Source organism: Mus caroli, unplaced genomic scaffold (assembly GCF_978045245.1).
Source record: "Mus caroli unplaced genomic scaffold, Mus_caroli_1 scaffold_14, whole genome shotgun sequence".
Taxonomy (NCBI): domain Eukaryota; kingdom Metazoa; phylum Chordata; class Mammalia; order Rodentia; family Muridae; genus Mus; species Mus caroli.
In genome coordinates this window covers 17,336,043-17,363,374 of record NW_028227269.1, presented here as the reverse complement: position 1 = coordinate 17,363,374, position 27,332 = coordinate 17,336,043, and the positions used below count along the sequence as shown (strand labels likewise).

The window sequence follows — 27,332 nt, the reverse complement described above, 5'->3', positions numbered from 1 at the left end:
GTTCACTTGCCAGATGCTGATGTCCCTCCTTTTCGACAACAATCCAGCTATGGGGTCTCAAGTAAGGCTTCTTGTTCCTTCCCAAGAGGTCATTATCATCAAAGATGATCATCACCAGACCAGACCTTTGACAGGCCTCTGCTTCTGTATGGGACCAACAGGACATCTGGGCAGCTAGTTCCCTGTGGTGGAAGAGAGAAAAGCAAAAAGCAATCTGTGGATGTGTGCCAGGACCAGAGCTAAGGAGAACTCACTGCCCTGCAGCACACAACAACTGCCCAATGAGGAAGTGATAGTATCCCCACAGGGACAGAGGTCGGCCAGCTAACATGGAGAACAACCAAGATGACCAACCCAAGCAGACTAGGAACTGTCAATGGGGATAGCTGGAAAGACATGAAAGGCAGGGCAGATCCAGGCCCTCACGTTCCTCACCTAATGTCCAGCTTTATGGAAATCTTGGGGAATTAGCAAGTCAAAAATCTCAGGACACAATGGATGCTCAACTGCACAGTAGAAGCTCAAGGCTGAGCCAGAGGAACAGACAACTGTGTTATACAAACAGTATTCTTCCTGTGGGCTGAGTCCACACCCTGTGGTTTTGAGACAGGGTTTCATGTATGGAAGGCTGGACACTGAACTCATTGTATAAAGGACGATGACCTTGAACTCCTGATCATCCTGCCTCGATTTCCCAAGGGCTGGGGTTAGAGTCATGTACCACCACATGCATTTTGTGGTGCACTTAGGGATAGACTTTAGACTTCAGTGAATCTTAGGAAAGCATTCTACCAACAGTTGTAGCCAACTCCAGCCTATCTTCCCTCCTCTCCCTCCCCCTCCCGTTTTCATGTGACAGAGTCTTTTTTATTTTTTTAAACATGGTTTTTCTGTGTAGCCCTGGCTGTCCTGAAACTTGCTCTGTAGACCAGGCTGGCTTGGAACTCACACAGATCCATCTATCTCTGTCTCATGAGTACTGGGATTAAAGGAGAGCCTCACCACCATCTGGCTATGATAGAGTCTTTCTATATAGCCCAGGCCAGCCTTGCACTCAAGACTCTCCTCAGTCAACTGAATTTAATTGAGCACAGCACGCCTTAAGTGCTCTTTTGAAGGAGATGTAAGACATTGCTGCAAGCAGGAGAGGGCAGAGGCCTCCAATTCGTTCCCCCAGTCCCTCTACAGATGGACATCTTGTGAAGTCAGTCCTGGTGGAATGGAGTCAGAATAGGCTTCTCTGCCTTGTTGCTCAGCACCCAGGCTCAGGTTGGCATGTTGGCCCAAGGCTTGATGCAGCAGGTTCTTTGGGGCTCCTGAGCCAGCTATGGAATAACTCACACATGGGCTCCTGATTGGCTGGGATGACAGGTCATTATCAACTGTGTTCTGATGCTGCAGGCCAAGAAGCCAGCAATGGCCTTTCCCCAGTAGCCAGGGGAATGGCATGGGGCCTCTAGGACTGGTCCTGCATGGTCAATGACTCAGGCTGCCCTGGCCAGTGGCCAGCACCCAACACTCCTGGGAGGGTCCAGCAGTAACCCAAGGTGATGAGCCAGGCCTAGCATAGAACAGGGTAGAATATCTCTCATTGCTCCTGACTGATCATATATGTGTCCCTCTCTAAAAGGAGCTGCAGTTTACTGTGTCACGCTGCAATGAGACATGCAGATTTGGTGGTCCCTGGGTCAATCCCTTCCTACAGCCTTCCCTTCTAGCCATATGTTCTTGCTAACTTGATTTCTCTGAGTCCTGTCTCCTTAGCTGTAAACCAAGAGTGAAGGTCCCTGTGTGTGGAGTTTACAGCCTATTTCTATGAAAGGAAGGGAAACAGAAGCTATGAGGAGACAGAGAAAAACTGAATCACCAGGCAAATGCTCGGTGGGGACATTGGAGGACTTTTACTGTGAAAGACCACAGGCTTCCTCAATGAGCTCCATCTGAGTACAGCACCCTGTGAGGAGGGAAGCCACCGACCTGAAAAGCTTCTCTTGCAGGTCACACCTAGTGCAGTGGCATTAAAAACCATGTTCTGTGTTGGTAAAGAGCCTGGGGTCACTGTGATTTGGAAGAATCCCTAGGTAGGGCCAGTGACGTCCTAACTCCTGTACTTCAAAGAGGAAATGAGGGGAGGGAAGGAAGGATGTAGCCAGGCAAATATCAGGGCAGGGAGCACAGAGGCTCCTGTTATTGAGGGGTAGGTCTAGTACAGGGGCCCAAGCACCAAGGGCTTCCTAGACACAGGGGTGGGGTTTCAGGAGGAAGGCCCCTTCTCTCATGGCAGCAGGTATCCTGGGAAGTCCATGCCTACTGCTTGGGAATAGGAGTGTGAGAGTTAGGGACCCTCAGGCAGTGGCTCACACTTCATACCATACATGTTGCAAAGTTTACAGACATATACACACCCGAACACCCCTTCACCTACAGAGAGATGTGTTACCTCACTGACTACTCAGAGGCTCCCATCCCTCCTGGCTCCAGTGATAGCCCAGAAGGAAGAGTGGTTAGAAGGAGGACTCCTCAGAGCACTACATAGGACTCCGAAAGATATTTGCCCTGGGAGCTCGCTATTCTTAAATTTTTTTGTTTTTGTTTTTCAAGAGGGTTTCTCTGTGTAGCCTTGGCTGTCCTGGAACTCACTCTGTAGACCAGGCTGGCCTCAAACTCAGAAATCCGCCTGCCTCTGCCTCCTGAGTGCTGGGATTAAAGGCGTGTGCCACCACGCCCGGCTGGGAGCTCGCTATTCTTACACACAGGAATATGAGTCCTTTGCTCATTCATTCATCCAGCCACCTTTACCAAGTATGCATGGACTTGGCCTGAAGATGTACTGTGGGAATGACCCTAACCTTGGGCAGATGGAGAAGATGCTGACTGGTAGACAGGAAAGGTTGATACTCAGAGGAAAAGTCACTATAGGCTAGAACTTGTACTCCTCTGACCTCTTTGTCTGCTCCAGCTTCCAGACATCAGTTTCCAGGCTTGACTGGACCCTACCATACACTTGTGCATGGATGGCATCTGGAGTCGAGGACCCTGGGGCCTGGAGGCATGTATGCAGGTGACATTCAGTCATATAGACTCAGAAACTGCTCTCTTTAGCCCCAGCAGTTCACACCATATTCCATTGTGTTTATTTTGATTGAGGGGACCCAAAGACCCTTTTTCCGAAGACAAGGGCCTCTTTCTGGGTATCTCCTTTAGACTCACTGACAACCTGGACAGAGTGTCTATGGAATGTGCAGGAGTGAAGAAAAAGGCAGCAGGAGATATCTTCTCCCTCCAGGAGATGAAGGCCAGAAAGGAACTCCACCCAGAGGAAGTCCTGAGGACACCCTATGCCATGAAATTCTCTCTATGAATGCTATAGGAGCTTCGGTGTCTGGGGCTAGGGGGAGGGGTGAGGGAGACCCAGCCACTCCCAGGTCTGCTGGGAACTGCTGGTCTAAGTCTCTAGGGAACTAGCTGCCTTTACTAGAGCCAGGGACAGAAGTACCACTTGACATTTGCCTCTGCATCTTGCAGACCTCTTGAGGTAGCAGCCATTGGGATTAGAAATAACCATGAAACATGCACAAACTCTGAAACAATGGTGGTGATGCTGGCCTCATGGTTAAGTAGGCCTGGTTCATCCTGGTACTTACAGGGTTCTTCTTACCTCTCAGCCTCCGTTACATGACCTGTCCTCTGAGATCCCTCAAGAGACTGTCCCCACAGTCTCTGCAAATGGCACCCCTTTCATCCACAGCTCTAATGCTCTGCAGGCCTATTGGCCTTGGGGTGACTATCTAGGACCAAGTGGAGGCCAAGGCAGAGCAGGGATCAGAACCACTGTGGGATGATGCCCAGGCTCGACAAGCTGCTAGAACATGCCCGTGGAAAAGAAGACCACAGATCACATAGGGCACTGGCACCTGGATGAGCTCACAACATCCCTTCACTTATCCCAAGTGCCCAAGTAAAGCTGATTGTGTGTGTGTTTACATGAGTATGCAAGTGTGTACTATGTGTGCATTTGTGTATGCATGTGATGTGTGTGTGTAATTCCTATGATCCCCCACTAACAGAAGCCTGGTGAGATACTGGTCACCCTCAGCTGGAATAACATTGTCACAAAGCCAATGTGGGTGATGGTCATGGTCATGGCTCTATGGATTCAGGTGAATGGGCTATCCAGATGGAACTGTGTGTGGTTCCTAGACCTTTTTCTTTTCTGGTCATTAGGATACTTGATAGAGTATCCTGGCTGGGCTTGGGAAGGCTCAAAGGAGCACTCAAGGTCCTGCTCTGGACCTTATTGGGAGTGACCCGAGCCAGGCCTTTTCCTCAAAGCCCATATTGCCCAGACATGTTTTGCTGGCTCAGAAAATGGCACATAGAAAATGTACACATGGAGTAAAAATATATCCCAACTCAGACAGCACACTACCATCACCCTTGAAATCTGCCTGCCTCTGCTTCCTAAGTGCTGGGATTAAAGGCGAGTGCCACCACGCCCAGCTCACTTGCCATATTCTGCCCAGGCTGCTCACACTCTCAGGCTCGCCCTCCTGGCCATGCTCTCCCAATCCATCCACCCATGGGACCTTTTTCCTGCTTCTTCTTCCCTCTCTGTCATGGTCTCTTCCAAAGACACCAAGGCCGGGAACTGAAATGCCATCAACCTTTCTTCTTGCCAGCTGCAGGCATTAGATGTGTTTACTGATTGATCACAGGAGGTAGGAATGATGTAATCATAATCCCCCAAATTATCGTAAAATATGGGTCCAGAGGCGAGGATCTGGTCTCACATCAAATGTTACTCATACTGTTTCCTCTCAGGCTGAACGTCTGAAACCTAGAACATAACAGTCCTTTTAGACAAGGCTACATCAAGCTAAACATATATAGACTTATAGATAGATAGATAGATTTATATATATATATTTAAAGAGATATAGATTTTTATATATAGATTTATATATATATGAATATATAGATATATGTATAGATTTAGTGATATGTATAGATATATAGATGTATAGTGTATAGATAGTGTATAGATAGGTGTATAGATATATAGATATATACATATAGATGCATAGATATGTAGATATATAGATTTATAGGTGATATATAGATATATAGATGTATAGATTGAAGATCTATAGATGATATATAGATATAGAGATGAATAGATAGATATAGAAATATATAGATCGATATACATCTATATATTGATATATTGTTGTAGGGGGAAATGTCACACAAGGACAGGTCAGTGTATTGACTTCAGGGGGTGAAGAGGATGGCAATCAGATAGGAAGAACAAAACTGTGAGCTAACCTGGACACTTCAGACCTCCCAGCCAAAAACCAAGGAGCATCCAAGGACTGGCTCATTGCCCCAGGCACATGTGTAGCAGAGGACTGCCTTGTCTTTCTGTCCACAATGGGACAGGAACAGGATGTACTTAAATAAGTAAAAAAATTAATTAAAAAAGGAAAAATTGAAACATAATTGAATATGTGTGTGTGTGTATATATATATGTACATGTATACATACATATATATACACATACATATACACATATATAATCTGGCAGAAAAAAATGGCATTAATTCAATACTCTTTGACCTGGCTCCTGTGTGTAATATCAGTTACTGTGATCTGTCACATGACACACAACTACAGCCAATGAATGGCCTGTGTCATAATCATCTGAGCTGACTAAACCCTGAAGGTACATTGGACATATCTCCAAAATCAGAAATTCAATATTGCTTGGATCAAGCTAAAGACCACAATTTGCATATCTATCAATCTGGTCTGTCTTCATCCACCTGACATGAATAAATACATGCTGGAAAATTACAAAGTTACTCACCATGTCACCATCAGCTCTTTTTATATTTTAATGGTGACTCCAAGGTTAGTGATAAAAACAGGTGTCTTGCAAAAAGTAACTCTTTCAAAAAGTGCCTCACTTGGCTACCCGTCCAGTATAAGGAAAAAGAAAAACCTCGGAATTAATCACACATCTGATTAAATCTAAGCTGAACACTTAGCTTACATAGCGCCATTCCATTCCATGATATTGGTACTCGATAATGTAATAAGGACCAGCATTTATCACTCTCTGGCTAATGACTCTGAGCTCATTTATATTGTCAAAGAAGGTCTTAAATATTCCAACAAAGCTAAATTACAAGAAAAATATTATAACCCCAAATGTATGGAGATGACAGAGTTCCTTAAAGAGGAAATGACCAAATCACTTAGAGAAATCCAGGAAAAGAGAAAAAAATTGGAGGAAATCAATGAATGCCACAAAGAAGGCCAGGAAAACACAACCCAAAAGGTAGAGGAAGCCAAAATTCCTATAAATAAAGCCAAGAAAGAATACACCAACAGGTGAAGTAAACAAAACTATTCAATACATAAAAGTGGAAATAGAAACAAAAAAGAAAACTGAATCTTAGGAAATAGTGGAAATAAAAATTTAGGACTGCAAAAAGGAACTACGGAGGCAAGGTTCACCCACAGAACACAGACATGGAAGAAAAATCTCAATCATTGAATAAGCAATAGAAGGAATGGGTAAATCAGACAAAAAAACGATAAGTCTAAATCTTCCTGATATAAAATATCATGGAAATCCAGGACACTGTAAAAGGACTAAACATAACAATACTTAGGAAGAGAGGAAGGAGAATCCTCGCTCAAAGTCTCAGAAAGTATTGACAACCAAATCCTAGAAGAAAAACTTCCTAACATAAAGAAAACACAAGAATCATCAAAACACCAAACAGAAGGGACCAAAAAATAAAGTCTCTTCCCTGTGTAATAATCAAAATCATACAGTTCAAGGAAAGAATACTAAAAGCTGCAAAGGTAAAAAGCCAGGAAAAACATAAAGGAAGATCTATTACGATCACAGATGTCTTCTTGGAATCTGTAGATGCCAGAAGGGTTTGTACACATGTGCCGCAGAAACAACAGATGCCTGGATTTTAATATGTAAAAAAATGACTACACCGTAAATGGAAAAAATTAAGATAGTCCACGATAAACTCAAATTTAAACAACCTCTCTCTAAACATACTGACCAACACAAAGAGATAGAGGTAGAATCTAACCCGAGGAAGTTAAGGATACACATGAAAACACAGGTAGTAAATAATCTCTTACTGTCTACAAAAGAAGGGAAAGCACACACACAGCCCAACACCAACACCACCCACAACTGCAACAACAACAACAACAACAAAATACAAGGAGTTAGCAATCACCATTTATTGACTCATTCAATAAAAATAAGTTTTGATTTGGGAGAAAATGTAGCTGTAAGTTGGCCCAGGACATTGAGGTTTTTGTGTTTGAAAGCTATACAACTTTCTGTCTCAGGTTGGGTGTGGGCGGTGGGGTTTTGAAGATAAACTTCTGAGTATACTTTTGTGTCTCTCACTGATCAGTAGTGACTTAATCCCAATAAATTCTTTTTTTTTTCCTTTTTTTGTTTTCCCAAACAGGGTTCCACTGTGTATCCCTGGCTGTCCTGAAACACACACTAGACTTGTTGGGCTTCGAACTCAGCAATCTGCCTGCATCCACCTCCCGAGTGCTAGGATTAAAGGAGTGCACCACCACCACCCAGCTCAATAATTCTTATCCTTTGCATTGTCCTGGAGTGTGAGTTGTGTTGAACCTCAGTGGACCCAACAATGTAAAGGCTTTACCACACTGCTGACATTCATAGCATCTGTCACCAGTACGAATAGTCTCATAAAAAGAAGAATATACATAAAAAGAAGCTCAATGAAAAAGCTTCAGCCAGGCGTGGTGGTGCACGCCTTTAATCCCAGCACTTGGGAGGCAGAGGCAGGCGGATTTCTTAGTTCGAGGCCAGCCTGGTCTAAAAAGTGAGTTCCAGGACAGCCAGGGCTACACCGAGAAACCCTGTCTCAAAAAACCAAAACCAAAAAAAAAAAAAAAAAAAAGAAAAGAAAAAGCTTCACCATACTAAATAGATTCACAATGTTTCTACCCAGTTCAAATTCTTCCATGATGAAGATGACTACAAAATTGTGCAAAGGCTTTGCCATATTAAATATACTCAGAGGGTTTCTCCCTCAGCCTTTCAATGGCTAGGAGCAGATCTCATGACCAAACCAACTCTCAGAAAAGCAAACATTTAAATTGGGGTTTCTCTGCCATGCAGTTTGTCTTGTGTGTGCCTAAAGAACTCTGACATGCAAAGGCTTTACTACGTTCATAATATTGACATGGGTTCTCACTTGTATGTGATCTTTTATGTCATTATAGATGACCTTGACATCAAATGCTTTACACCACCGATTACCTTCCTAAGGTTTCTGTCTTCTATGTGTTCTTTAAAAATAATGGAGACTATAAAGTCGTAAAAAGTCTTTACCACATTGATTATAGAGACAATAACTTTGAGAAAAGTCTTTATCACATTGATTACATTTCTAAGGTTTCTCTCCCTTATGGGTCCTTTTATCATACTGGAGACAACTGTGACCTGCAAAGGCTTTACCACATTGATTACATTCATAGAGTTTCTCTCCAGTATGTTTTTTTTTTTTACATTTCAATCTTTTTATTAGATATTTTCTTCATTTACATTTAAAAAGCTATCCTGAAAGTCCCCCTATACACTCCCCCAACACTGCTCCCCTACTCACCCACTCCCACTTGTGGGCCTTGGCATTCCCCTGTACTGGGGCTTAAAAAGTTTGCAAGACCAAGGGGCCTCTCTTCCAGTGATGGCAAACTAGGCCATCTTCTGCTACATATGCAGCTAGAGATATGAGCTCTGGGGTATTGGTTAGTTTCTATTGCTGTTCTGCCTACAGGGATGTAGACCCCTTCAGCTCCTTGGGTACTTCCTCTAGCTACTCCAATGACTGCCCTGTGTTCCATCCAATAGATGACTGTGAGCATCCACTTCTGTGGTTGCCAGGTATTGGAATAGCCTCACAAGAGACAGCTATATCAGGAAAGTATATGTTCTTTTATGATACTGGACATGACTGTGACCGGCAAAGGCTTTACCACATTGATAACATTCATAGGGCTTCTCTCCAGTACGTTTAGTTTTCTGACGTTGGAGATGACTGTGACGTGGAAAGGCTTTACCAATTACATTCTTAGGGTTTCTCTCCAGTATGTGTTCTCTTATGACATTGGAGATAACTGGGTCATGCAAAGGCTTTACCACGTTGATTACATTCATAGGAATTTGCTCCAGTATGTGTTCTTTTATGATACTGGAGACCATTGTGACTTGTAAAGGCTTTACCACACTGATTTTTTTTTTTTTTGAGACAGGGTTTCTCAGTATAGCTCTGGCTGTCCTGGAACTCACTTTATAGACCAGGCTGGCCTCAAACTCAGAAATCCGCCTGCCTCTGCCTCCCAAGTGCTGGGATTAAAGGTGTGAGCCACCACCGCCCAGCCGTGTTCTTTTATGACATTGGAGACTAATGAGTTGTGCAAAGCCTTTACCAAATTGATTATTCATAGGGTTTCCCTCCAGTATGTGTTCTTTTATGACGTTGTAGATGACTGTCACCTGCAAAGGCTTTACCACATTGATTACATTCATAGGGTTTCTCTCCGGTATGTGTTCTTTTATGATATTGGAGATAACTGTATTGTGAAAAGGCTTTACCACATTGATTACATTCATAGGGTTTCTCTCCAGTATGTGTTCTTTTATGACGTTGGAGATGACTGTGACTTGCAAAGGCTTTACCACATTGATTACATTCATAGGGTTTCTCTCCAGTATGTGTTCTTTTATGATATTGGAGATAACTGTATTGTGAAAAGGCTTTACCACATTGATTACATTCATAGGGTTTCTCTCCAGTATGTGTTCTTTTATGACATTGGAGACCATTGTGACATGCAAAGGCTTTACCACATTGATTACATTCATAGGGTTTCTCTCCAGTATGTGTTTTTTTATGACGTTGGAGATGACTGTGACGTGCAAAGGCTTTACCACATTCATTACATTCATAGGGTTTCTCTCCAGTATGTGTTCTTTTATGATACTGGAGACTAATGAGTTGTGCAAAGGCTTTACCACATTCATTACATTCATAGGGTTTCTCTCCAGTATGTGTTCTTTTATGACGTTGGAGATGACTGTGACTTGCAAAGGCTTTACCACATTGATTACATTCATAGGGTTTCTCTCCAGTATGGGTTCTTTTATGATATTGGAGATAACTGTATTGTGAAAAGGCTTTACCACATTGATTACATTCATAGGGTTTCTCTCCAGTATGTGTTCTTTTATGACATTGGAGACCATTGTGACATGCAAAGGCTTTACCACATTGATTACATTCATAGGGTTTCTCTCCAGTATGTGTTTTTTTATGACGTTGGAGATGACTGTGACGTGCAAAGGCTTTACCACATTCATTACATTCATAGGGTTTCTCTCCAGTATGTGTTCTTTTATGATACTGGAGACTAATGAGTTGTGCAAAGGCTTTACCACATTGATTACATTCATAGGGTTTCTCTCCAGTATGTGTTCTTTTATGACGTTGGAGATGACTGTGACTTGCAAAGGCTTTACCACATTGATTACATTCATAGGGTTTCTCTCCAGTATGTGTTCTTTTATGATATTGAAGATGACTGGGTGTTGGAAAGGCTTTACCACATTGGTTATGTTCATGTGTTTTCTCTCCAATTTGTCTTCTTTTATGACATTGGAGATGACTGGGACATGAAAAGGCTTTAGAACGTTCATTACATTCATAGAGTTTCTCTCCACTATGATTACTTACATACCTGAAATGAAAATTGGCACATGTGATATGTTTACTACATTAATTTCCCTGTTCAATCATTTCATCAGGATGAATAAAGTTTACAAATTGGTCTAATGAGAAAGATGGACCAGATCATCTGGTTTTATCACTTTATTTTTTTAAATATTTATTTATTCATTCTATGTAAGTACACTGTAGCTGTCTTCAGACACTCCAGAAAAGGGAGTCAGATCTCCTTATAGATGGTTGTGAGCCACTATGTGATTGCTGGGATTTGAACTCAGGACCTTCGGAAGAGCAGTCGGGTGCTCTTACCCTCTGAGCCATCTCACCAGCCCGGTTTTATCACTTTATATGTTCATGGGGTTCTCCCTCATTATGGGTTGTTTTGCATCTTTCGAGATATCTGTGATTGTTATTACATGGCTAACATTTATAACATCCTTTTGATATGGGATATTTATATGATGTATTTGATCTATATAAGGAAAATAGAACAACTCATAGCTTTATAACAGGAATTGCTTTCATAATTTTTCCTGTAGCATGAATTGTACCACATTTGACTGTGAACCAGGACAAACAAAAGAATTTTCAAATTCCTAGTACCCAGAAAGATTTTCTACAGTGTGAGCTTTAGGAAGTTCCCAGTAAAATTAGAAAACCAATTGATTACAAACTATTATCATATTCAGAATGTCTACCAAAGATAGAATCTGACAATTTCTCAAAGTTATGGGATAGAAAGCGGTACATTGCTTCTTTCAATATCCCTATGTTCACATGGCTTTTATCCATTGTGACATATGATATATATATTAATAGAAGAGTAACAGATGAAAGGTTTCCAAATTGTATTCACACTGTTTGACTTTTTATTCCTCATAGACATGTAATATATGTATTAAGGTTTCTCCTATGACAACACTCTTGACTCTCATAAATTGTACCCTAAACAAATGATCAATTTCACTATAAGAATATGATTATCACCAACTTTCCCCTGGATTATTTGCTTATTGAAAGGTTTTGGATATATATTTATCACTATTCGATGTGCGACATCTAAGTCTTGTAGGCTTTACCACATTGATTACATTCATAGGGTTTCTCTCCAGTATGTGTTCTTTTATGACGTTGGAGATGACTGTGACTTGCAAAGGCTTTACCACATTGATTACATTCATAGGGTTTCTCTCCAGTATGGGTTCTTTTATGATATTGGAGATAACTGTATTGTGAAAAGGCTTTACCACATTGATTACATTCATAGGGTTTCTCTCCAGTATGTGTTCTTTTATGACATTGGAGACCATTGTGACATGCAAAGGCTTTACCACGTTGTCTATACACGTTGTCAGATCAGTATAGCTCTAATAGAGCTACAAATTGAATAAAGGTATCTCTTAAGGCAATGTTTCCTCGTCTTTTTTTTTTTAAAAAAGAGGACTGCTTTGATAGATAAATCAGATAACTACATCGAGGCAGTACATTTTTTTAAGAATAGTATAATTAGGGCTGGAGAGATGGCTCAGTGGTTAAGAGCACAGACTGCTCTTCCAAAGGTCCTGAGTTCAAATCCCAGCAACCACATGGTGGCTCACAACCATCTGTAACAAAATTTGATGCCCTCTTCTGGAGTATCTGCGGACAGCTACAGTGTACTTACATATAATAAATAAATAAATCATAAAAAGAATATTGTAATTATAATTACACTTCAAGTATTGACATTTTACACTCCTGCTTTTCTTTAGAGGTTCCATATCATAGTAAAATTTCCTTAGAGGCATAATTGCATAAGCTTTCATATGAAAATTACCTTTCATTTCTTCTTGAACTTTGACAATGTCTTTCAATATGATGGTTTTCCCAAGTGTAGCCTAAAAGACAGTACCAGAAAAATAAATGATACAGTATTGGAAATTAGGCAAAATTCAAGGTACTGTGAATTTTCACATCACTGGACACTATTTATTCAGCTCAGTCTTCCTTGTTCTCAATTGTAATAACAGAGCACCATCACTCACCAAGAGACATGTCTTCCCACTATTTTGAAAAGCAAAAGAAAATTCACAGTCATACCTGTAACAGTGAGGTTCCAGTAGGTCTCCAGCATCACATCTTTGTAGAGACTCTTCTGGGAAGGATCCAGCAAATTCCACTCTTCCCCAGTGAAGTTCACATGCACATCATCATAAGTCACTGCATCCTAAAATGTCCCATACATGCGTACATCACAAAGCATGGTACTGACATCACTGTAAAGTAAATGTATGCTTCCTTCACCATATATTCATGTAATTCTGGGGCTTCTTCCACTGACTTCTGGACACAGAAGTTATAATCTAAGTACCATAACATTTTAAAGGAAATTGAGTTGAAGGTTCACCTGTGTTGCTTATGAACATTTTAAATAAATAGGTTAAAGTCTTTCGAGAGGAATTTCAACTGAGAGGGAGTTGTAGGGTGAAACAGATCAACAGTACTGAGAACACAGCCCAGAAATTGTAAGAAGAATCACTAACGAGAAAAATCATGGACAAGCAGGGTGTATTTGTTCATGTCTTTAATCCCAGAGTCACGGGCAGGTATACATCATTGAGCTGGATCCCTGTCTGTTCTATGTAACACATTCCAGGACTGCAAAAGTTACATATTAAGACCCTTACTCCACTGCAAAAATCAACCACGGAGACAAAAATGATAGAAAGAACTCTGTTGTTTCCTACAGTTCCTACAAAGAAGTATACATTCCCTGCCCTTCTGTACTCATCTAGCAGAAACAGGAAGTGTACCGCTTTAAACTGCAACATTAGTAAAACTTTACTAGCAATCAAGGCACATTTAATGGACCAATGGACAGATGAAAATATTAGTAATATAAGTGTTGAACATAAAAAGCAACATAAGGCATGAGAGAGCGATAACTCAGCTGTGGAAAGCTCTTGCTGGTCTTCCAGATAACAGTGTTCAATTACTAGCATTCACGTGACCCATGGCTTTATGAACAGGAGTTCTGAGTCCACCTTCCAACAACACTAACGATGAGGCACACATGATATTCATATTCACACACACAGGAAAAAAACTCCTATGTATTTAAAAATTTCAAAACAAACACAAGAGTTTGGGGAAACATCAACACCCAGAATACAATGACTCTGAACCCTCAGGCAGTATTGTCATGAGCATATGCTATCCTAAAAAATAGACTATAATCTATGTTCCCACGGAGCACATAGGGGGCCCTAACCCCACTCAAAGGAGAAACAGAGGAGATTGGGAGGAGGGAGTCTGTGAGGGCAGGGACCTAGAGTAGGGACAGTGATCAGGGTGATAATGAATATCTAAATTATAGGATAAACAAAAAAAAAAAAAGGAAAGAAAGAAAAAGGAAATTTTTGAGTGTATATACACTTTCTCTTCCCCAAGATGAATCTAGAAAGGCTCCTGCACTGTTCAAATGTCTAAAGTCTCTGCTGACACTCAAGACAATATCTTGACAGCCACATCAGAAAGCAAAATTGCAAAATCAAAAAGCAAGTTATATCTTTCCAACATAAAATGGCACTGAATACCCCTTCCCATTCCAATCGATAGGAATGTGCACATAGGGAGAGAAGATTGGACAAAGGCAAGAAAAACAGCAGGGCAAACACCAAATCCTATAGTTTTGTCTCAAACACATTAGACTTCAATTGCCAAAGGCATAGATGGTGCTCTTCCTGTAACTTCTCATACATCTCTCAGTTTGGGTACTTCATCTCCCTGTAAGCATCTCTCCATGGCAGATTTCTCAATGTGTTAGTTTTCTCCACAACCTGTGGTCACAAAATGCAACTCAAGCATCAACCTCACCACTTACAAGCAAGGAACTCAAACAGAGTCTTCCCTGGGATCCTGACTGTCAAAAGATGGCTGGAGTGGTGCTAAACTGAAACCATAGAGAAAGAATCTATGACCATGGTATTTTCATCTTTCAGTTTCCAGAAGCAGCACAATGTGGATGATCCTGTGAAGTCTGACTTCTAAATTAACGGACCCTGCCTCGCTTGGACCACATTTGCAGCAGGTTTTGTTTAAGGTTCCATCCTGGAATGAGGAAACACTGTGAATACTCCTCCCATTAATTTAAAACATAGCAAGCAGGAGGAAGTACTACACTCAGGGTACCTTCATAGGCACATACCCAAAAGGGCATTTGTTCCACTAAGTTCATAGCCACTTTATTTATAACAGTTAGAAACAGGAAAGAATGCAAATGTTCCTCAACTGAAATGTGGACACAAAAACCATGTTTCATTTACAAAATGGGATGCTATTTAGGTATAAAAAACAAGGACATCATGAATTTTGCAGAGAAATGGGTACAATTAGAAACTAATATCTGGAATGAGGTAACTCAGGCCCAAAAGGACATGCATGTACATACTCACTTACAAGTGAATAATAACCATAAGTACAGGATACCTACACTGCACTTCATAGACCTAAAGACAGTAAACAAGACAAGGCACAAATGAGCATGGTTGAATCTCACTCAGAAGAGGGTATGAAAGAGACAGAGAGGCAGGTGGAAGAGAGAAAACTGGATGGGATGTTAGTCAAGAAAGAAGGGGAGTGTTAGGAACAGGTGTGGTAAGAGACAAGAGAATGCCAGAAAGCCAGGAAAATGAAATGAGATCAGCAGATGCTGGGAGGGAGCGGGGTTAGGGTGGGGGCATCTGTTGAATGTGCCTAAGAATATGAATGGGAGGGCACAAATGCGGCTAGGGAGGTGATCTTAGCTTAGATACATAGCACTGAGTTATGGACCATGAAGCTGTGACATCTTGCAGTCAGGCACACCAGTGAAGTGTTCAGTACACCAAGAAAACCAAAAACCTTTCCTCCCAAAATTTGTTCTGTCTTCAAGTAAGGCAGACACAAAGTTGAAACAGAGACTGAAGGAATGGCCAAACTATACCCTGCCCAACTGGTAACCTATCCCATGGGCAAGCACCAAGGCTGGCATTACTGAGGATAATTTGTTATACTTGCAGATAGTAGCTTAGCATAATTGTCCTCTGAGCGTCTCCATCCAGCATCTGACTGAAACATATGCAGACATCCACAGCCTAACTTTGGACAGGGCTCAGGGAGTATTTTAAAAGAGTTGGGGAAAGAATTGACGGCCTCTGAAGGAATAAGAAGTCCATGAGAAGACCCTCAGAGTCAAATAACCCAGAACCTAGGAGACTCTCAGAGATGGAGCTACCAACCAAAGAGCACACACAGGCTGGGACGGAGGCCCCCACCATATATGTAGTGGATGTGCTGCTCAGTCTTCATGGGGTCCCCAACATCCAGACCGGGACATGTCTTTTAACCTGTTCCTGTCTGTGCAAACTGTTTCCCTAACTGGGCTGCCTTGTCTGACCTCAGTGGGAAAAGATGTGTCTAACTCTGCAGAGACTTGACATGCCATAGTTGAGGGATACTCAAGTGGTTCCCACCCTCCCTGGGGAGATAAAAGGGAGTTAGTGATGAGGGACTGTGGAAGGTGGAATGGGATGGGTGTAACAATTAGAATGTAAATTGAATAAAGAAATAGGGGAAGTTTCCCAGCACTCAGGAGGCAGAGGCAGAGGCAGGGGGATTTCTGAGTTCGAGGACAGCCTGGTCTACAAAGTAAGCTCCCGGACAGCCAGGGCGACACAGAGAAACCCTGTCTCAGAGGGAAAAAAAAAAGAAATAGGAAGATTGAACAAATACTTATCAATAGCATAAAAATATACAATTCGGGCAATATTTTGTTTGTTTGTTTGACCTACTCAATATCTCAGGGCATAAGCCAAGTACAAAAGTTTTCTGGGGTTCTTTTGGCCAAAATATCACAGAAATGACCTCTTCCTAAAATTTTCAGTCTATTTTCTACTGAAATAGTATGACCTCAACTTCATGTGGCTGCATTATTGTAAACACTCCAGTCTTCCAGATCCTATGGGAACAACCGATTAAGCTCCATATACAGCTTTCTATGACTTTTGCCATCTCAATTTCTGATATTTTCCATATTCCTTCAAAAGAGACCAGAGATTCTGTCCAGCAGCAAAAGCAGCTTTTGAAACAATTGCTGTTGTTGCTGTTGTTGTTGTTGTTTCTATTGTTGTTGTTGTTCTACCTTGCAACTCTGCTGCTATGATGGTTTCCTCTGAGCAGAAGCATCTCAGGTAATAAATGTTTGTTTTACATGGTTCTGTCGGATCACAGCCCACCATACTGGGATCTCAGACTAGAAACTAAAGCTAGAAAATGAAGACAAAAACATTTGACAAACACTACTTCCTGCTTTGCTTTGTTGCTTGGTCACTCTCTCATGCTCTGTAGCCTCCCTCAGCCTTGAAGCAGGCTGATCCAGACTTTGACCTTGCTGCCACTAAGAAGGAGACTACCTAGTGTCTTAGTCAGGGTTTCTATTCCTAAACAAACATCATGACCAAGAAGCAAGTTGGGGAGGCAAGGGTTTATTCAACTTACACTTCCATACTGCTGTTCATCACCAAGGACGTCAGGACTGGAACTCAAGCAGGTCAGAAAGCACGAGCTGATGCAGAGACCATGGAGGGATGTTCATTACTGGCTTGCCTCCCCTGGCTTGCTCAGCCTGCTCTCTTATAGAACCAAGATTACCAGCCCAGAATTTGACAGAATGACCAAATCCAGTCTCTAATCTACCCAGTAACTGAGCTCTTGGTAATCTCCTACACTGCATGGAAAAGCAGCTTTGGATTCATCCAAAATAAACTAAAAATAATCAGAGAGAGGCCATGCCAACTTTAATTGCAACTTGTATTTCCTTGGCTTTCCAACACCTGCCAGTATTACTGATACCTAACTGATTCAATACAATGAGAGAAGCATCCTAACTTTATAAACATGGGCTTTCTTTTAAGGATATCACACAGAAGTGTCCTTTCCACAGAGGGAATCCTACCTTTTTGGATGTAATCACTTTCATAAGCATTAATGATGTATTTTCAAAACACTGTGACTATCTTCCTAGTGCTTTTCAAGGGCCCTCATGGGGGAGGGGCTCTCATTCCTCTCATTCCCCACCTGCCTCATTAAAGGCATCAGTGGCACCTAAAGGCCAGGTTGAGAAAAGTGGAGTAAAGCAATCTGCTCTCACTGAACTCACTACAAAAGATTTACAAGCAGATCTTTTGGAAGATGGGTGAGAGGAAAGAAAGAGAGGTGGTGGTGAAGGAGAAGTGTGAGACCCTGGCTTAAAGCATTTCTCCCTGGAAGATATTGCCCCTAAAACATTTCCCCAAGCTTGTTTTCCCTGATCTTTAAAAATACAGATAGAAAGAAGCTCTTTGTTCTCTATAGCCAGCAAAAGGCTTTTTTTTTTTGATGTTTCTATACTGTACAACCAGAGATGCCGGCCTTCCTGTGCCAAGGACACAGAGATAAAAATTCAGAAAGAACTCACTCCTGCCTTGTAAATGTCACCAAGGACACCTGGAAGAGAAGAACTCCTCCCAACTCTCCTCCCAACTCCTCAGCTAGCTATTAAAAGCCCCCTACTGTCACCTCTCAGGGTTGAACTCCCCTGCCCTGAACTCCCCTGCCCTGTGAGGGGTTCCTTCTCAGCTAGCTGATAATAAAACCTCTTGCAGCTTGCATCAGGTGTGGTTTTCTCTCGGGAAGATGGGGTGTTGGCCAGTTCATCCCGGGACTTGAGCTGAGGCCCGGCATCCATCTGGGGCCTTACAGAAGAACGGATACCCTTGCTCACTTCCAAGAGCAGGATGCTGAACCTAGTATTTTTCATTGAGTCTAGTCCTGACTCTGTAGGTCTACAATGACAAATATTTTACACGAAAGAAAAATAGTCTATTTTTTCTTTTTCTTTTTTTTTTTTTCAGGTGAAGCCTAATAGCAAATGCTTTCTTCAAGGAAGGGGAAAGGATGTAATGACATAGCTTAATTTGAAAACTCTCTGAACACCAACCTCTGGCACAAGTATTTTAAAATATCTGCACCATCTTAAAATTCTGAGCAAAGGAAATGTAGTCATCGGTTCATTATTGCTACACGTGTGTGTCTCGTTCTCCAGCTACCTATTGTGAGTCCGTCTGGACGCACAAAGCCTACGGAGCCGAAAAAAGGAAACTAAATTCTTTTGGGAGGTAAAGAGAATGATGTAAGTGAGGCTATCCCAAGCCACGGCCAGCCTCGGTCCCTGCATGGACTCACACAGCCTCTTCCAAGCCTGCTTCAATTTTCAACCCAAGCTGCTTCCTTCTCCCAGTCCCTCTACAACAGGATATGGAGAGCTCGCTGCTTAGCCACTCAATAGGATTACTATGCACCTTGCAAAGGAACTGACCATACTGTCCAGGGGCACCACACAGGTAGCCCAGAAGTGGCCACCAAAGACCTTTTGGACCTCAAAGCGCTGGTTCTCCACATCCCTCAACAGCGCTGCTCTGCAGTAAGTACATAGTGGGAACTGCCAGGCCTTCCAAGATGGGATGGGCACCCCTGAATAAGCAGCTTGGGGTCCCCTGGATCTGCTGTGCATGTTGTTTGAGAACGCAGAGGTGCCCCTGCCGGGCCACTTCTGGAACAAGTTGGAGGGGTCCGCGCAGGGAGACCCATCACTCCGGGGCCTCAGCCACCATGGACTCTGCAGCCGAAGTTGACCTCTCCGAGGATGGGAGCAAAGGACCTGAAACCCTGCGAGGGAAATGGGAACAGGCAGGAGCGTTCCCAAAAAAGGCCCAAGGTGGCCAAGCAGCCTCTCCCTAGAGCAGGGATCAAAGGGCTTCTGTGTCGGGCACTGCTGGCACGGCTGCGTCCGGCTTAGGGAGACCAGAAACTTTTCCCGGGTGTGGGCGCAGGCGGAGGGCACTGGGTATCGGGCACCAGGCGCGGAAGCCTACCTGGTCCGCAGGGCGCAGCGCGATCCCCGCAGCCCTAGCCTCCGGCCCAGCGCCGGCGACGCTACCGCTCAACGACTCAATGGCCGCCACGGTGTCCCGGCACTGGGCCGTGCGCGTGGTGAAGCTAGAGGGCGTGGGCGCGTTGTAGTCCTCATGGGTCTCGGCCACGAATTCCGACACGGAGATCTGGTCCGGCATCGCCCGGGCTCCGGGGCGCAGAGTGCGGCCGCCTCAGTCGCCCAGGGCGCTGGCTCGGACTCCGTCGCTGCAGGCGCTCCGGGAATCGGAAAAAGGGAAGAGCGGGCGCGCAAGTCGTCGAAGGGCGGGGGAGACACGGCGGGACGCCCGGTGGCAGCAGGGGCACGCGCAGCCCGCAGCTCTGCCCGCTGTGCTCCAGGAGCCGCCTACGCCACTTACACTTAAAGTGAGGTCAGAAGCAGGCGCGCACAGCCAGCAGGAACTGCGCGCCTCGCAGCTGCCGGCCCGGACGCCTTCCTCAGAGAGGGGCGGGACGGGCTGGGGATGGGGCGGGCGGGGCAAAGGTCTGGCCGCCAATCGGGGCGCGCGCCGCCACCGCGTTGCCAGGAAGCTGAAGCCACAGGAAGAAGGGCGATGTGCGCTCCGGGCTTGTCAGCGCCTGCGGGCCGCCGCTTTGTGTCTGACTTCCGGACGTGCTGTGGTTCCAGGGCGCGCCCTCTCCCGGGCTACAGTGCCGGGCTCCCACCCCGCACCCGCCATGACCTCTAGCAACATTGCCCAGAGGGCGTGGAGTGGAACCAGGGATCCTGGCTTCCCGGCTGGAAGGGAGCCCACCCTTTTGCTCCCCAATCCCACCCTTGGCCTCAGAACCCCCTGAATTCCCCTCCAGAACCTCAGGGAAGGGCCAGTGAGACAGTGTGGGTAGCTCGCCCCCTACAAGACAGTGAAATCCTCCAGGACACTTTAGCGGGACAAGATGTAGGGACCATGTGTCTGTGCGCCTTCTGCAGCCTTAAGAAGCCATGGGTAAAGGCAGGTGTTTTGCATAGGGAGTTGACCATGGTACAAGCCGAATGGGAATTCAAACCCAAGACCTTCGACTTGGAAGAATACTCCAACCCCTAGTAAGCATCCTGTTCCCTAAGCTTGTACAATTAGGGACACTCCCAGTTACTTGATGACAGTTTTAGGGTGCTAGGTCAGGCTTCACCCTGAGAAAATCATAGAATGCACTGATGTACTGTCAGAAGTGAGGGATATCCAAGAGAACCAGAGGTAGAGCATGAGGGGGCATATTGTACCTGATGGTTCTCAGAGTACCCCAACCCACAGCTGATTGATCACAGACACCACTGGGCCAAAAATCATCTGAATTAGGACATTTTCGTCTATATCTCATTCAGAAATTCTCAGCCTTATTTTAAAAACCCAGAGGTTCTGAAGACACTAGTCAAAAATCACACCCTCTAACTCCCCGAGGCAAGAGGCATGGTTACTGCTGCTGCCAACAATACACCCTAGAGAAACTTTACACAAACTTTTTGTGTGTCTGAAAAGGAGGGAATGTGAGGGACATTGTAAACCCAACATGGGAAATAAAAGTGGTCTCCTACTGCCATAGGATAGTAGACCAATCAATCTTTTTAAGGCTCCCATGTACAAGTATGCTGTATGAGGTGGCAGCTGGGTTCAGACATTATGTATGGCTTCTGGTATTTTACCAGCACTGCCTGTGAATAAGTTCAGCCTTCAAAAATAGCTATGCCACTGGGTAGCTTTTAGTACTGCGCTAGGCAATAAATTGCAATCCCAAAACTCTGCAACTCTCTGCCACTTTCCACTGTTGTGAACATCCTTCCATTTAGTGTCTCAGGGACACACCTATCTCAGCATGTATAACTCAAGGGTATTGTGTTATAGTACAAGCTCTCCTTCACAAGGCAATTTTCTGATCCCTCTGCCTCTCTTCCCACCTATATGTCCTTTTGTTCTTCTCTGAAATTGAAGACTATTCCCTGTGACTTTTCAGGGTTTTATTTTTGGAAACTTGGTCTCTGTGATGTCTCGGGAAGTTAAAAGAAAGTACTTTTTTTCCTTGGCATAATATAGTACCAGTCAAATGAATCAATGTGTTTAACGTACAAACACAAACACACACACACACACATACATACACACACACACAGACACATACACACAGAGAGAGACACATACACACACACATAAACACATACACACAGAGACACACACAGACACACATACAGACACACACAGACACACACACAGAGAGACACACACACAGAGACACACACATAGAGACACACAAGCACATACAGACACAGACACATATACACACAGACACACACACAGACACACATACAGACACACACACACACAGAGACACACACACAAAGGCACACACACAGAGACACACAAGCACATACACACACAGACACAGACACACACACAGAGACACACACAGACACATATACACACAGACAAAAACAGACACACACACAGAGACACACACAGACACATATACACACAGACAAAAACAGACACACACACACAGACACACACAGAAACATATACACATAGACACACATACACACACAGACACACGCAAAGACTCAGACACAGAGACACACACAAAGGGACACACACACAACCACATATAAACACAGACACACACACACAGACATGAACATAATTTAAAGTTTAAATGTTGAACAGGAATCAAGAGAACACTACCCACTCCTTTGTATGTGGTTCTGAGGATTGAATCCAAGGCCTTGAACCTATAGGCAAGTGCTCATACACAGAGTTACTACCCCAGCCCTCATTTACATATTTTTAATGCATCCAGAAAAGAAGATGCTGATATTACCATTAGAGACACGGACACCACTAAGTTTATTTTTTAAAATACCTGAAATATCTATTTTTAAAAATAATTCTTGTTGGGCAAGGTGTCACAACACTTTAACCCCAGCACTCAGGGATCAGAGATAGACAGATCTCTATGAGTTTAAGGACAGCCAAGTCTACAAAGTGAGTTCCAGGATAGCCAGGGTTCTATGCAGAGAAAACCTGACTCAAAAAATATATAATAATTCTCGGACAGAGGTGCCCCGGGGTCGCAGGTATCTAGCCGGCTTCCAGGGCCAGATGATTGGACACCTCAGTGATTTGAACTAAGAGCCAACAAAGCCTTGGGTTTGTGACACACTCTTCACATTTTTGCACAGCTCTTTTTGCTGATAAAATCTGCACTGGACTTTTAAAAATGAAGCAATTGAAAAGGAAAAGGAAAAGCAATTTTAGTGTTCAGGAGACTCAGACCCTTTTAAAAGAAATTACCAAGAGGAAGGAAGTCATTTTTTCCAAGCAGCTCAACACAACGATAAACGTGATGAAGCGAATGGCCTGGGAGGAGATCGCACAGTGTGTGAATGCTGTCGGAGAAGGAGAGCAGAGGACAGGCACAGAGGTTAAGAGACGTTACCTGGACTGGCGCGCACTCATGAAAAGGAAGAGGATGAAGGCCAACATGAAGCTCGTTGGTTCTGGGTTTCCTCTGCCCACATCTGATCTAGATGACTCTCTCACTGAAGACATAGATGAAAAAATTGCCTTCCGAAATGATGCAAATTTTGAGTGGCAGAATGTGGCAGATTTCCGGGATGCAGGTGGATCCTTAACAGAGGTCAAAGTGGAAGAGGAAGAAAGGGATCCTCAGAGCCCAGAATTTGAGATTGAGGAGGAAGAAGAGATGCTGTCATCTGTCATACCAGATTCCAGGAGGGAAAACGAGCTCCCTGACTTCCCTCATATTGATGAGTTTTTCACCCTCAATTCCACACCATCCAGACCCACCTATGATGAGCCCCATCTGCTCATGAACATAGAGAAACAGAAGCTGGAGCTGGAAAAACGCCGTCTTGATATTGAGGCAGAAAGGCTGCAGGTGGAAAAGGAGCGGCTGCAGATAGAGAAAGAGCGCCTGCGCCACCTGGACCTGGAGCACGAGCGCTTGCAGCTGGAGAAGGAGAGGCTGCAGATCGAGAGAGAAAAGTGGAGGCTGCAACTGGTCAGCACCGAGAAACCAGCTCTAGAGAACGAACTCGGCCCGGGGGAGAAGTCCATGCTGCAGCCACAGGACATCGAAGCAGAGAAGTTGAAACTTGAGCGGGAGCGTCTACAGCTGGAAAAAGATCGGCTGCAATTTTTGAAGTTTGAATCAGAGAAGCTGCAGATAGAAAAGGAGCGCTTGCAGGTGGAGAAGGAGAGACTGAGGATTCAGAAAGAAGGGCATTTGCCTTGACTGTTCTTGTTCCTGAGCTTAGCAAACATTGATGAATTGTAGCTTTCCCCATCAGTTCATGTAAAGGTGGTTCTGGATTAGCTACCCCATCACCACCCCTGTTTAATGTCAGTGTTTTAGTAGGAAAAAGATAGGAACACATTGGTAGCTGTGTGCTTCAGTAGTGTATTATATAAATGCTCTGCCCAACATAAACAGAATAGCAGAGGATCTGATAGGCACTTCCACATTAGTAATACTGCATAGAGCCCTTTCTTATTTGTTCACCCCAAGTTTACAATGATGTCTAGTAAAGTTTCTATCCAGTGATTCTCCAGTGGAGTTTGGGCTCCCAGAAGACATTTGGGACTATGGGATGTTATTTGGTGGTCAAAGTAAATGGGTGTAGGCTGGTACCAGCCTCAGTAGAGGCTACATCATGTTTAGCATAGTTGTCTTCACAGGAAAGAATTACCCAGTCCAAGATGTCATTAGTGCCAAGTTTGAAAAACTGTACACTTGGCCTAACTCTGCATCTTTATAGCTATGTTCTACAGTCTTAGAATATTAAAACTTTAGATATTTATGTAGTTAGATACTTAAACGGCCAAAACCATTTTAACTGTGAGACATTACTATGTAGTATGTTGAATATAGGGAGTGGTGGAGGTTGTAGGTCCTTTATTCAGTGGTATTTTCTATCAATAGGCTGAGTCTTAGGAACCTGGGAGCATCTGAGATTGTTTAAAATGTGTCATTTTGAAAGGCAGTTGCCTTCAAGAATCAACACATGACTGGAAAGCTTTAGTTCTCCCTTCTTTGAAACTGTGGTCATAGTTTACATACAGAACTAACCATTTCAGTCATGTACTGAAATGTTATGTAAGAGAATGACAGAAGCTAGTAGAAATGGTACCAGTGCCAAAAAGGTGACAGAAATCCATGATGTGGAACCCAATGAATTGTGGATTGATTTCTAAGTGAAGAATAGTCATTTGAGACTGAGAGATGGGGGAAATATCCTCTGCATCAGTGACAGTGGTGTTGAAATGATAGTAGTAACTGTGTTATCGTTAGGGAAAATCTTGCTTAACTTAAAATCTACAGGAGTCTGTGAAAAGGTACCTTCTTACTCCAGAATCTGAAATTCAGAGAAATCCTGCAGAAAGTAAATGGCTGATACTTTATATATCGGTGTGTTTTTGTCTTTACCGCTTCAGGATGGCTAAACCTGGGAATTCTAAATGCAAAGGGCAGACTTCGCCTGATGATTTGCCCACAGTGTCCTGATTGTGGTTTATCACAGTAGTGTACTTTCTCATGCACAACAAAGTTGCAAGTGGTTGCACGAAAAAAAAATATATATATATATAATAATTCTCAAGGATAACATTGTCCTAAAACTGAATGGAGGCAATATACAATTTCACTTACCCCATACCATACAAACATTTATGTTTTGCTGTAAAATATAAATGCCTTTGATCATGCAGTATTCTTTTAGACCTCACTAGGGGCTGGCTCAAAATGCATACCCTGTAAAACTATGTTACTTTTAAAGTCTGAGAAATTATGAATCCATATATATTTGAGCCTATATTTTTCATATAGAAGACTATAGTCCTATTTTTTTTTTTACCTTGGGTGTACTGGTCTGTTTCTGTGGCTATAATATACCTGAGGTTGAAATTTTTGAAGAAGAGGTTGGCTAGGATGTTGCCCAGATGGTACATTGTTAGTGCTTATCTGGAGTATATAGAGCCTTTTCATTCATCTCTACACCGGGAGATAATAAGAACAGCAAGGGGAGTGGAAAGGGGGAAAAGTTAGCTAGCGGTTTTGGAAGCTGCCCTGGTTAGTTTTGTCAACTGGACACAAACCTAGATATAACTGGAAGGGAAATCTCAGTCAAGGAATTGTTTCCATCAGATTGGGATTCAGACATGTCTGTATGACATTTTCATGATTATTAATTGATATAGATGGGCCCAGTCCACTGTGGGTGGCGAAATTCCTAGGCAGGTGAGCCTGGCCTGTGTAAGAAAGAGACTAAGTAGATCAAGGAAGGCAAGCCAGTAAGCACCATTCCTCCACAGTCTCTGCTTCAGCTCCTGCTTCTAGTTCCTGCTTTGGCTTTCCTGAATGATGGTCTATAACCTGTAGCCCAGTTAAACCCTTTCCTTGCATGAGTTTGTTTTAATCAGTGTTTTATCACAGCACAGAAAACAAACTAGGACAGAGGTGTACAGTCTAAGATCAAGCAGCCCCTTCCATAATGTTGACATTATTTACTTGTAAGATTGATCACAGGCTGGAAGCCAGAAAAACAGACATCAAACTCCCTTCTTTAGAACTCTCTTTAATGAGAACTAATGGAGGTTCCCAAGAAAATTCCCTTAACTGCTTCCAAGGATATTACCCTCAGTGCCCTAACTCCTCCTAGTCCCCACCTGAGCCCCAAAATGACACCAAGGCCAAGGCTCCAATATGAGGACTGTTGCGGCCCGCCCGCGGTCCACAACACGAACGGTTCACTGAGAATGGTAGTTCCCTGCAAAGAGAGGAATCTAGACGGGGCGGAAGAAACAATGGAGTCAAGACAAGACTCTGATCAAGACTCAATTTAATATTTCCAGACACTCAGTTTATAAAGGAAGGGGGAGGGAACCCAATTTCCCGCCAAGTAACTCAGGGTCCAGTAGCAGGACGAACACGTGTGTGCCTTCAGGCAGCAAGGTCAGGTTCCAGCAGTAGGCGTGGCAGGACGAATGAGCCGGTAGCTCCACCCTAGAGCAGGCAGGTTCCAGGCTGGGGGGAAGGGAGACCACATTTCCCCCCATTAGATAACAAAACAAAAATAAAATAAAAGGGGTGGCCTGTGGCAGAAAAATTATCTATGTTCAATAGTTCTGCCTGAGTTCCTAGGGCTAAAGAAAAAACCTATTTCCGTGGGATTCCCTAACTATTCTAATGGTAAACTGTATCTGGCTGAGACTGTCTTAAAAGCACTGACTGAAATACCAGCACTGGGCTGAAGGCTCTGACTTTATAATGCTAATTAATGCTGAATAAGTAGCTACCCGTTTGCTTTTTAAGTAGGGCGTTGGAACCCTGGCTGAGTTTAGCTAAACAATTTTAGAATAACACTGAACTGATAATTATCCACAATTTTGGGTGACAGGCAGGGGAACAGTGAGAAGCGATTAAGACTGGCTGGCTCCTAGTACAAGGCCAATTGGCTTTTTTATTTTTTTTTTTTGGGTGGGAGGCAGTGAAGGGCCTGCTCTTACAACAGCAAGGTCTCCAATCTCTCT

The 27,332-nt window shown here is 43.5% G+C and overlaps 2 protein-coding genes across 2 annotated transcripts; one reads left to right on the top strand and one right to left on the bottom strand.

The window, feature by feature from the left end:
* Nucleotides 1-8,472: 8,472 nt before the first annotated feature.
* On the bottom strand, nt 8,473-19,953 carry LOC147001138 (uncharacterized). The gene is made up of 7 exons (XM_085830228.1): nt 19,737-19,953; nt 12,886-13,012; nt 12,623-12,683; nt 9,579-10,819; nt 9,455-9,505; nt 9,011-9,085; nt 8,473-8,576 (listed from the first exon to the last, which is right to left on the bottom strand). The coding sequence occupies exons 1-7, from the start codon at nt 19,932-19,934 to the stop codon at nt 8,473-8,475; spliced, it is 1,857 nt and encodes a 618-aa protein (XP_085686354.1). The 5' UTR covers nt 19,935-19,953.
* A 2,884-nt stretch (nt 19,954-22,837) lies between these two features.
* On the top strand, nt 22,838-24,600 carry LOC147001137 (myb/SANT-like DNA-binding domain-containing protein 4). The gene has a single exon (XM_085830227.1). It carries the CDS (start codon nt 23,002-23,004, stop codon nt 24,037-24,039), a length of 1,038 nt encoding a protein of 345 aa, XP_085686353.1. The 5' UTR covers nt 22,838-23,001; the 3' UTR covers nt 24,040-24,600.
* Nucleotides 24,601-27,332: the final 2,732 nt, after the last annotated feature.